The 12,307-nt window shown below is 44.9% G+C and overlaps 1 protein-coding gene across 3 annotated transcripts in view; it reads left to right on the top strand.

Annotated features, from left to right (window-relative positions):
* Positions 1-263: 263 nt before the first annotated feature.
* LOC135920425 (3 beta-hydroxysteroid dehydrogenase type 7-like) overlaps positions 264-12,307 on the top strand; it is a 123,057-nt gene continuing 111,013 nt past the window's right edge. Inside the window, exon 1 of one of the 3 annotated variants that reach the window (XM_070533545.1) lies at positions 264-1,924. In XM_070533545.1, coding sequence (XP_070389646.1) covers positions 1,744-1,924 — 181 coding nt within the window. In that variant the 5' untranslated portion in view covers positions 264-1,743. The remainder of the gene's footprint in view (positions 1,925-12,307) is intronic. The other 2 variants (XM_065454695.2, XM_065454694.2) reach the window with 2 other exon arrangements.

Below are 12,307 nucleotides of genomic sequence, written 5' to 3'. Positions count from 1 at the left end.
AGAATGCGCTCCTGATAGCGCGAGTAAAAAAACTGAAAAATGGTGCCTAATTATATCCCTAGCATCGCTTTTTAACTTTGTCAACTGCGACTGCGGCTGACAAACTGCGACCAGCACTTTCACGTCCCAAGGCAAGACCTGCCGTGTTGCGCTGCATTCATACTTGGCTGCAATAACCAGCTGGCGTACATCGACAGACAAACGACGCCTTCTGGCGCGCCACAGCCTACTCGAAACACATCACTCCCCGCGCACGAACGTGGCTGCTGCTCCCGCCATCTGTAAACAACGGACGCGAACTCTTAAAGCTTATCGTTGGTTAGTGGGTGTGCACGGTACGGTTCACTTTGGCAACTGCGGCAGCTACTAACGGACGCAGGCAGACAGCGCTCGTCTATTTCTAAATTGTCGACCAGCACTTTGACGTTCCAAGGCATGACCTGCCGTTTTGCCCTGCCTTCAGACTAGGCTGCAATAACCGGCTGACGTACACCGACAGACAAACGACGTCTTCTGGCGCGCCACAGCCTATTCGAAACCGACCACTCCCCACGCACGAACGTCGCTGCTGCTGCCGCAATCTGTGAACAACGGACGCAAGCTCTTAAATCTTATCGTTGGTGGCTGGTGGGCATGGAACTGTACACTTTCTCAGCTGCGGCAGCGGCTCATGGACGCAGGCTGATAGCGCGAGTCTGTTTTTATGTTGGCGACCAGCCCTTCGACGTTCCAAGGCAGGACCTGCCGTTTTGCCCTGCCTTCAGACTAGGCTGCAATAACCGGCTGACGAACACCGACAGACAAACGACGTCTTCTGGCGCGCCACAGCCTATTCGAAACCGACCACTCCCCACGCACGAACGTCGCTGCTGCTGCCGCAATCTGTGAACAACGGACGCAAGCTCTTAAATCTTATCGTTGGTGGCTGGTGGGCATGGAACTGTACACTTTCTCAGCTGCGGCAGCGGCTCATGGACGCAGGCTGATAGCGCGAGTCTGTTTTTATGTTGGCGACCAGCCCTTCGACGTTCCAAGGCAGGACCTGCCGTTTTGCCCTGCCTTCAGACTAGGCTGCAATAACAGGCTGGCGTACATCGACAGACAAACGACGTCTTCTGGCGCGCCACAGCTGATTTCTGGAATTCGAAACCCATCACTCCCCGTACACGAACGTGGCTGCGGCTCCCGCCATCTGTAAACAACGGATGCAAGCTTTTAAATCTTATCTTTGGTGGTTGGGGGGGGAGGGGGAATTGTTCACTTTGGAAGCTGCGGCAGCGGCTCACGGACGCAGGCAGACAGCGCACGTCTGTTTGAGTTGGCGACCAACGCTTCGACGTTCCAAGGGTCGCCCTACATTCAGGCTGGGCTGCAATAACCGGCTGGCGTACATCGACAGACTAACGACGTCTTTGTCGCACCACAGCCCATTTCTAGAATTCGAAACCCATCACTTCTCGCACGCGAACATCGCTGCTGCTCCCGCCATCTGTGAACAACGGACGCAAGCTGCTCAATCTTATCGTTGGCGGCTGGTGGGCATGGAACTGTTCACTTTGGCTGCTGCGGCAGCGGCTCTCGGACGCAGGCTGACAACGCCCGTCTGTTTCTAAGTTGGCGACTAGCACTTCGACGTTCCAAGGAAAGACCTGCCATGTTACCCTGCATTCAGGCTGGGCTGCAAAAACAGGCTGGTGTACACCGACAGACTAACGACGTCTTCTGGCACACCACAGCCCATTTATGGAATTCAAAACCCATCACTTCCCGCGCACGAACGTCGCTGTTGCTCCCGCCATCTGTAATCAACGGACGCAAGCTCTTAACTCTTATCGCTGGTGGCTGGCGGGCGTGGAACTGTTCACTTTGGCAGCTGCGGCAGCGTCTCACGGCCGCGGGCTCACACCAAGCGTCTGTTTTTCAGGTTGGTTCCACTTTTTTTACCATCTTCTATGGACTGCCGACAAGGTCGATCCAAATAGGTCGCGAAGCTTCGGGCGAAAAGCGGTTCAATATAAGTTGTCTCCTACATCAGCCAGGGTGGTTATGGGAGCAGCGATTGAAGCGCAACTATGTTTACAGGGAACAAACACCGGGAAAGAAAAAGGCGTATTTTAATACAAGTGTGACACATTTATATTTATTCAACGAAAATAAAATTCCTGGTCAGTTTTATGTATTCGTGACGAGTTAAGAATGTACAAGTTTATGTAATTTAATAATATGAATAAATACCTTTCTTTTCAACACACATCGTTACAGGGGGCGTTGACGCAGCTGTCACTCGCAATTCAATACACTTCTCGAAATGTGCAGAAAGGCTCGTTCGTAAAGTTCACCTGTTGAAATATGCCCCCCTCCCCCCCCCCCACCTCACACATTGTACTTTTTGCTTGTCGAAGTTTGTCTGAATTTTGTGACGCGGGTAGCTTCATTGTTTCTTAACGTTTTCAGTTAAAAGTAGTTAATTATGACTCCCAGATAATTGTGTAGTTGCTTGCTTTCGACTACGCTGGCCGACGGGCTTGGCATCCGACGATAGGATCAGCATTTACACCTAAAGCTTTTGTCGGCGTCCAAAGAAAGTATGTTCTGTGAAAGGGTGCGATTTCGACAACCATATGGCTGGCCTTTTCCTGCATCGCTTTCCGCGCTGAAACCTCGAAACGCCCATCAAGTTGGATGGCGGGGCATTTGAATGTATAACTCTAAAGGAAGGCCAACAAAACAAATTTTGCGGCTTCGACAACAAAATGACATCACTTCTGTTTTTAACGGATAGAGCATAACATCATTTTTTTCTTCCTCCGGAAGTGTTCCCTCCACATACAGATGGCGCTAAGCCCCATGAACAGCCATGTTTTGAACGTATGGGCCTCTATGGAAGTTTTGCTACCAGGCATATATATATACATACCTTGATGCCGATGCTGCCGCTGCCATAAGCGCTTGTAAGTGCCGCATGCTTGTGTTACATTATCGTGTGGTGAACTGCTCCAACGCTATAGCTGGAATTTCCTAACTATATGGCAGACGCACATCCCGATCGTATTAAGTAAGTAGTAAAGGCGCATTCTGAGAAGGCTTCTAGTATTATCAAAGGTTGTCAAGGTCATAAATGAATTATCCACTAAGCTTGATGCCTTCGAAGGTCGACATTAACGTTCAGGTTGGCACGATTGAAGACACCAATTGCGAAATTAAAGTCGAGATTGGTAAAATGCGTGAGCCTGTCAAATTCATGAATGTGAATTTGAAGAGTTTAAGAAATATGTTCAGAGCTTTCGGCGGGAGCTAACCCAGGCAAGTACTCAAAACCAAGAGATTGCGAAACAAAACCAAGAGATGACCAGACAATTTGATGACGCAAACATGGAGATAGCTGAACTTAAGCAGCACAGAAGGAACATGACCGTGCAAATCCTTTGGCTCCCACGTACTGCAAATGACAATCTACAAGGGACAGTGACCACTTGCCTTGGAATGGAGCTTTCCGATGGAGACTTTTATATGGCCTACCTAATCCCATCCAGCAATAAGGATAAACCAAATGTGGTAAGATTCGCAACCGTGGCTCCCCGCAACAAATTATCTTAAGCTATGAAAACAAGAGTAAACATGAGTCACCTGTCTTTGGAGGGTACTGATCCAATCTATATCAATGAACAGCTCTGTTTAGAAAATAACATACTGTTCAGGAAAGCTTGTGAGGTGAAGACAGCGAAAAAAAATGGAAGTTTGGTTGGTTATCTCAGGACCGGATTCTGATGCGAAAAGTTGAAAACTCCACGCTCCTACACGTTCAGTCTGAAGGTGACCTTGCCACAATTATGTAGGCGCTCGTGTTGAGTTCTCTGTATTTATCGATATACTTAATGTTTCAGATCTTAAAGAAACAGAAATTTAATATTTCTTTTCTATTTTTCCATTCCAATGTGCGAAGTCTGCGTAGGAATTTAAACACTCTGGTCGCCTATACAAGCGCGGCTATAGATGCTGTTTTCGACATTCGAGTGAAGCACAGTTGAAGGCTGGCGAAGCATTCAGTGTGCAGGGTTTCAGGCTGTTACCCTAACCACGGAACTAGTGTGCACGAGGGAGTGGAGGTGCCTTGTTTGTGTGAGAGAATATTGTGTGCAGTGTCATGGTTGATGCACCTGTTACTAATGGAACTATAGAATCGCTATTTCTCAAGATTGAAAGACGGCCAGCCATTGGCATTGTGTACCGCCGGCCTGGTTCTTCGATCAAAACGTTTCTGAAGGAATTTGAGTCTGTACTTATGAGTGTTGCCTGCGTGCACAGAAATCATACTGTAGTTGTTGAGGACCTTAATATTGAATGTCTTGCGATACCTGGAATGCATACACGCTACTCTTGAAATCTTTCAACTAACTTAACTATTTAACTTAACTTTTAACGTAATAACTGAGCCTACACATATGTATACCACGTCAAGTAGCCTTATTGATCATGCCCTTGCAACGTTGACAAGGGTGTATGCTGGTGTGTTTCCTGTTCCGGTAGCCGACCACTTGCCCATTATTGTTGCAATCAGAATTGAGCCTCTCGATACTAAACCTTCCAGGGTAAGAGTGACTACAAGGCTTGCTTACAAGTTACTTCGAGACGAAATAAGTCACAGCGATTTTTTGTGCTATATATGATGAGGATGTTATTAAAGAATATTGTGATTTCATCATCATCATCATCAGCCCGGCTACGCCCTCTACAGGGCAAAGGCCTCTCCCATACTTCTCCAACTACCCCGGTCAGTGACTTCATAGGCTCTCCTAAAATACTGTATCACTAAGCACCACCAGAACCAACAGTAAATATACCAACCCACTCTGCGTTTGGATGACACCCAGTATTCTGGAAATGTTGAAACAAATACTGCTCGTACCACACATGGAAGCACCATAGGAACAATTAGTCTTGCTTAAACGATTTTAAACGCTACAGGAATAGGTGTTTTCTTGATGTGGAAACGAAAAAAAAAATACTACACCATGCTCATTGAAGAACCAACACTAGAAGAGTTTGGGAGATAGTAAAAAATGCGTTTGGCCATGACGCTGAGTGGTGTGCCCGGCCTGATACTCAAGATACGGTGAATCGCTTTGACAGCTACGTCGCAGACGTCGGGTGATCATTGGCTGCACAGTGTCCGGAGACTTCGTATCTTACGCACCCTTCATGACCCGTTTCTGATGGTTTCGCCATGGTTCAAATATAAATGACAAATATAGTAATAATAGTAAAAAATGAAGACGATAATAAACTGGCTGTGCCTGATATCGCAGTTAAATTATCAGAAGATAATATAGACATTCAGGCAGACCACTAGTTGCACAAGTTTTATCACTGGCAGGAGTGTGGTATGCACCCAAAGCAACTTAAGTTGGGCAAAGTCATCCTTGTATGCGAAGACGGAGACCGTTCAAGTGCCTCGAGTTATAGACCGATATCCGTGTTAAGTGCGAATAACAAGATATTCGAAAACTACTCTCAGCATAGATCTCATCATTTCCATTCAAACAAGGTATAATTTGACCAATATGGCATGTTTTCCGGTCGCACAAATCCAGATCTACTGCAGTTTTGGTACTAACCCAGCAAGTTAACGAAGTCCAGAACAACAATAGAATTGCCGTCGTAGTTTTAGTAAACATAACAAAGGATATTGATTCCGTTAACGGCAACATATGCTTAAGCAACCTTCATGACTATGGGTTCAGAGAAAAAAATTCACCAGCTTCTTTAATGCTATCTTTCCGGCCAACAGCAACGAGTAGTGATGGATGGTGTCGTGTCCTCTACTGTCAGTAGTCGCTAGGGTTACCACAAGACTGTTATTGGAGCCATTCTTCTTTCACTGTGTGTTAACAATTTTCCCTCCATCTTATTGTACTCCGAAGCTTTAATGTACGCAGGCGACACAGCAATAACCTTTGTTAGTGACCGTTTCAATGACATCGCAGATGAAATCAATGATGAGCTACAGAGAGTTCATTCGTGCTTTAAACGAAACCACCTAAATATTAATACAGACAAAACTAAATATACGGTGTTTAACTCCAGGAAGAACCAATCCGATTTTGGTAGCTTTAATGTATTTTAGAAACAGCAGTGCTGGAGCGAGTAGCCTCGTTTATATATTTGGGGGTTATATTTTATTCAGATATAAACTGGCAGTCGCACATAACATTTTGGAACGGATACACCCTTTAGGGTGTATATTTGTCCCACAATGATAACCTTCATCTGCCTTGCTTGCATTTCCTTTCTTGAAAACACGGCGCTGGCTACTTTCCTGTCGAAAACATTGCGTCACGCTGATAACACCGAAGCCATTCGTTACTTGGAAGCACCGGGATCGCAGCGTTAACAAAAGAAAATGCGGGCAAGACAGATGCCTACTGTCGTTGTAGGACAAGCTAAGCCACAAAGGGCGCATTTTTTTTAAAGAGTGAAGCAAGACATGGTCGAAGCTATCGCGTATGGTGGCCATGCGCTGCTAACAGCTTGCGAATGCTTTGGCATCGAGTTTATGCGTATCCTACATTTCGCATTTGTGCATAGTTATCTGAGCTATTGCATAGTATCGTGAGGCACCACATACAGAACGCATTTGAAATCTATTAGCCGCTTAGAAAAGAGGGCAATAAGAAGTATTACCATTTCAAACAGAACGTATACCACAAAACGTCTGTTCCAACTGATGTGTTAATTCCGCTGGACTCCGTTCACGTATTAAATGTTGCTGGCATAAGACAGAATACTGAACCTCTCCAGTAGGGCACTTTTACGTTACCTGCGTGCGCGCTGTACAAGAGCTGCAGCGAAGAACTTTAATTTACCGGGTGCCAGAAATGTCTACGGTTGAAGGCTAATAAAAGTTCACGGTGCTATTATTTGGAATGTCATACTGATTGATGTGAAAGCAGCACACATATTTTTCCGCGCCCATGAGGCGTTTCATGTTGAATGGGTAGGTGGTATAAGTGGACTAATAGTCAACTTGTTTGCCGTTATCCTCTGGGTAATTGAATCATGTGTTTCATAATGTCTGTATTTAGTTTTGCCTTGCTCTTATCAGTGCTGAAACCACTTGCCGATTTATGAAGGTACAGCAAACAATTGGTTCCTTTATAGCCAGCCAGGCTATGGTACCAAATAAGTTTTGCAAAGTTTTCTGTATTATGAAGATCAAAGTGTCAATAAAGAAAAGTGGTGAACGCTCCAAGTATGCAGGGCACAGTTGGAAGACACGTGTAGCGGCCTCGAGAAGCGCCTCTTTTGACACCTGTTAGATGCGGAGGAGACTCGGGCCGCTTAGGGCCACAGGGGTCGTAGCGTAGTACGAGATTCTAAAGACGATAACTTCCTCGGCGCAATACGTGAGCGTTACATTGAGAAGGCCAAAAGCATCCAGCACGCCGAGTAGGCCACCGTCGCTAACGAGAAACTGGATGCGGAATGTAGCGAAGCAGAAATCCGGATATTGCTGTTCGAATGAAACACCGAGTTACGAGTCACGGACCGAGTTACCAACAAGAGACGACGAGTCAATCTCCCGACTCGCGCCCTACGCCGAGGAGGAGGCTCCCTTCCCGACGCATGGCAACGGGTCTGCGTTATCGTGATTCCTAAACCAGGCAAGCAAGTCACGCTCCATTATCCAAGACCGATTTCTCCCATGTCTTGCATCGACAAAGCCGTGGAACACGCAGTTCGCACACACGTGACCGACTTTTTCGAAGACCGCGACGCGTTCCCGCACACCATGCTGGGATTCCGCCGTAATCTCTCCGCTCGGGACGTGTTGCTTCAGCTGAAACACCAGATCGTAGACGGCACTACCAGCTTCACTAAGACAATCCTCGGCCTAGATATTAAAAAAGGCCTTTGACTACGGTAGACACGTAGAGACCTTCAAAACAGTAAAAACACTAGGACTAGGCCGAAGAACGTGTAATTATGTTGGAGATTTCCTTGTGGACAGCCGCGCACGGGTCGTCGTCGGCGACGAGGAATCGCCGGAATTTGAGACGAGTCCGTCGGGCACGCCCAAGGCTCCGTCATATCACCAATACTGTTCTATTTAGTTCTACTCGGTCTAGCCGAGAAATTAACAGAAGTAGAAGGATTGCATCACAGTCTCTAGGCGTATGTCATCACGCTCTGGGTTCCTAGGGAGGATGTGACGGTCACATCGAGCTAACGCTACAGGTGGTAGTAGATGCGGTCCAGGAGTACTCGCGAGGCATGGGCCTCGAATGCTCGACGACCAAGTCCGAACTCTTAAGAGGAAGCTTTAGCTCGGGCCCAACTCTAACGCAGGCAATTCAAATACCTGTAAAAAGCAAAAACGTTTTTTTTGAAGTAACCCCTGGACCGAATTTAATGAAATTTGTTCCATTTGAGAGAGAGTTAATTCCAGTAACTGTTAGAAGCGGAATTTCAATTTAGGTCCTGAATTTCGTTAAAGAATTGTTAAAAGATTCTCAAGCTCGAACAAAATTGACGCGCGAAGTTTATGAATCAATAGCTATGCATCAACAACAGATATCGCTGTACTGTAAACAGAATCCATTAGATCATTCAAAGCGGACAAATTCCATATGTAAATCCTGAATTGATTGCGTTATGTACAAGGGTTCTGCAAAAGCTGTATTTCCATATTACTGATTTTTTAGATTCATATGTACCATATCAATTTTGTCCGCTGTCATGTGCAATTTATAAAATTTTGATATCGTTTTCGCTATCTGAGTTGGAGTTATAAACTTCAAAGTTTCGTTTTCTGAAAATTTTCGACTTCTGCAAATTTTTTATAAAAAATTGCGACTGAAATCGAAAATTCGAAACCAACAATCACTATATTTTACGTTTTTCTTTTCAATGCGATAAACCTCGCCAAATTTTGTGCAGTGATTGCCGAGAAAAACGATTTCTCCTTTCACGTGTATTCAGATAGGAGCACCAGAGCTAAAGCTTCCTCTTAATCTACAAACCTACGACTAAAAATCGCAAAACCCTGTGTGACGAGGAACGGGAATACTCCAAAATACGTATTACATCGCTAGACGGCACTCCCATACAGCACGCAGACAAAATTGGAATCCTGGGGTTACATAAGCAGGCAAATGGCCATAACCGAGAGTCGGTGCGAAGACTCCGGCATGATCCGACTGTTGCGTCGCATTACCAATGGACGCAACGGTATGCGCGAACACTGCGCTATCTGTCTCTTGTAGGCGCACGCGATAAGCGAGATAAGGTAAGTTGTCCCCTACCTGAAGTGGATAAGGTCGGAGAAAAAAAAGCAAGGTCGACTGCACGATACGAAAGGCTTGCAAGAGAGCGGTTTGCATTCCACATAACGCGAGCACCGACTGGTTTCTAAAAGCTCGGTCTTCACAACTCCGTCGACGAATTAATGCGACACATGCTCTCGGAACGTGCTGCTAAGAACAGTACAGAAACCGCCGCCGTTCGAGACGCGTCCATAACCACGGCCGTTACAGGAAGGCTCGAGCTATCTCCTTACCGACGCCGCCCTTGCTGCGGGGGCATCCTGCAGCCGGCGTCCTAAGTCGCAGTCATAAGGTGGCATGACTAGAGTTTCTTCTGGCGTTTAGGCGGCCGGAAAAACCAGAACAAAAAAAGCCATTCTGAGAAGCTGGATAACCGCTGGTTAATCGGCGCAGCATTTTGAACAAAGGTACCAACACATTTATTGTCTTGATCGCGCCTCTTCGTGGAGAAAGGCTCGCACAGATGTTTGTTTATACATCAGCGTTAATTTGTGTTATATATATATATATATATATATATATATATATATATATCTATATATATATATATATATGTTTTCAGTTCCCAATATATTGAGGCAAACAATTTGAGACCGAAATCACCGCACCGACAAGCACTGGGCCAGTGGTGCGTTGAACTATTCTATAAGAAATGGCTCTTGTACGTCTTGGGATTGCATTGGGTTGGCCATACACGGCTATTCGTGTGTTTTAGTAGCTACGCCAAGCGACCAGATTGCGACATTTTCCAATTCTCGCTGGTGATTCACCGAGGCCGCTGCCCTCCATCGAGTGAAAGCCGATACATCCCAAATAGTCCACAATGCGTACATACACAGTGGCTGATGATGGGCGTCGCGTGTTTGCGCATTCTACGAATTTCCTGCTTTAGATCAATGATATCATGGCAATACCAGAAACACCCGATATTGTATTATATGCCGACGATACAAGCGTTTTTTTTATCTCCTCTGATAACATCTCTATTGTAATTCCTCTTATTAACTGGTTAAATTCCCTTTCAGTGTGGTTATCAACTAATCAGCCGAGCCTAAATGTTAAAAAAAGAAGTATATTGATTTTACTCCTATTAAAAAGCCAGTTAAGCTCGCAGCTTCTTTAATATTTCAATCGCAACCACTTGTAAGGGTTTCCCAGTACAAGTTCTTGGGTGTACTCTTCCATGAAAATCTATGGTGGACGCAACATGTAAGTCATGTTAAACGTAGCATAGCACAATTATTCAGTATGCTGAATAAGCATCGCACACTCTTATCTTTAAAACTTAACAGTCGTTCTACTTTTCTACTATTCATTCTAGATTCCACTGTTGGCTACTTATCTGGGGCTTCACTTCTAAAGCTAACTTGGAAACTCTATTCCGAATGCAGAAAAATTGTGTTCGTATTATTGATAACCTATCGATGTACGAACATTCCTCTGAGTGCTTTCACCAGGACAGTATTTTGAGTGTCAGTGGTCCATATAAACAAAAGTTATCCGAAAAAGCATTCTTAGAATTCATAAGTAATCGTGAGAACTTTTTTTATATACACTAATACCACAACTAATTAAAATTTAAGACCTAGGAACTTTAATATGGTAAAAACTAGAACAAACTACGGTAATCGGCTTTTACAACGACAGATTCCTAATTTACTTAATAATGAGCATGCTTTATTTGATATCATGCAAGATTCCTAAACCATTTGAATATTCATAAAAAAATCGAAACTGTATTTTCTTGCCAATTCAAACCTGTTTTTCTCATTTCTTTTGCTGCTTTTCGAGTGATACGCAATTTCATGCGTTGCAAGACTTGTTGCTTCCATTTGGCTTTCACCTTTCTGTATCTTTCTGTACCTACTTTATTTGTTCGTTTGCATTATTGGTACTTATTGTACTGCATTGATTTGTTATATGTATAATTGTGTCATTCGTATATACACATATATGTATAAGTATGCATATCTGTGTGTATTATGTGCATATATGTGTACATACTTTTTGCACTGTTGCCTGCTGTGCTCGTGGCGCCAGAAGCCTAGTCAGGCGTGCACGGTCTCCCCTTTTGCTCCGGCGCCATGACAAGCTTGTATTGTCACAATCGTAATAAACTTCAAGAGTAACTTCCGCACACTGCAGTTACTGCTGCACCCAAAGGCTACACAGTGGTTCCCCGACGAGCTTCTATGAGCTGATGTGACGGAAATTTCTCGGAGCTATGACATCTCCAAATCATTCTGCTGCCCGTGACGGCAACACATTCATTCAGCAATGCACAGAGAACGAAAGGGTCGCGGCGTGCCCTTTCCTCCTCCCCCATATGAAACTGTTTACACGCGCAGTGTCTTGTAGTTTTGGCAAATAATGCCCAATGCTCCTTGCCATAATTTCTTCGACAAGTAAAAATGCAATCGACAGCGCTGGTATCATATACCTATATATAATGAATTGGCGCAAGATATGATGTCTAAAATATTGAGCACTTTTCAACTATGTTATAGAAATTTATAGTGGCAGTTAGGGGTTAGAATGCTCAAACCAGTCAGAATTCCGAGGAACAGCAGCAACCGTAGGCACTCTATCCAGGTGCACCGAAAAGCTTTGCAGGCACAGGACATCATTACCAAATTTGCTAAAGAGACCGACTTGGTTTTCAAAATATACAACTCTGGATTCTTGGAATGTGTTTCGTGCCTTGTACTCTGGAGTTGAATGCCACAAAATGCTATGTCTGTTACGTTCAGGTGTGTCTCACCACGTACTATGCCGTTTGTGCCCTGGCTGTATACTGGAGCCACTTCAATTAAACTATACTTTAAGGAACAGAAGTGCCAGAGGTGCTGCTCGAATGACAGACGGATTACGTTACAAACGGAACAGATAGCGGGACAAGGACTAAAGGTGGACTGACAGCACAGTGCACAATAGCACGATGTGCCTGAAGGCAAAATATAGATAGGGTGGCACTCAAAAGCTCT

The sequence above is a fragment of the Dermacentor albipictus genome, chromosome 2, assembly GCF_038994185.2.
Source record: "Dermacentor albipictus isolate Rhodes 1998 colony chromosome 2, USDA_Dalb.pri_finalv2, whole genome shotgun sequence".
NCBI classification, from domain to species: domain Eukaryota; kingdom Metazoa; phylum Arthropoda; class Arachnida; order Ixodida; family Ixodidae; genus Dermacentor; species Dermacentor albipictus.
The sequence above is the reverse complement of the archived record's forward strand: the minus strand, read 5'-3'. Positions and strand labels throughout refer to the sequence as shown.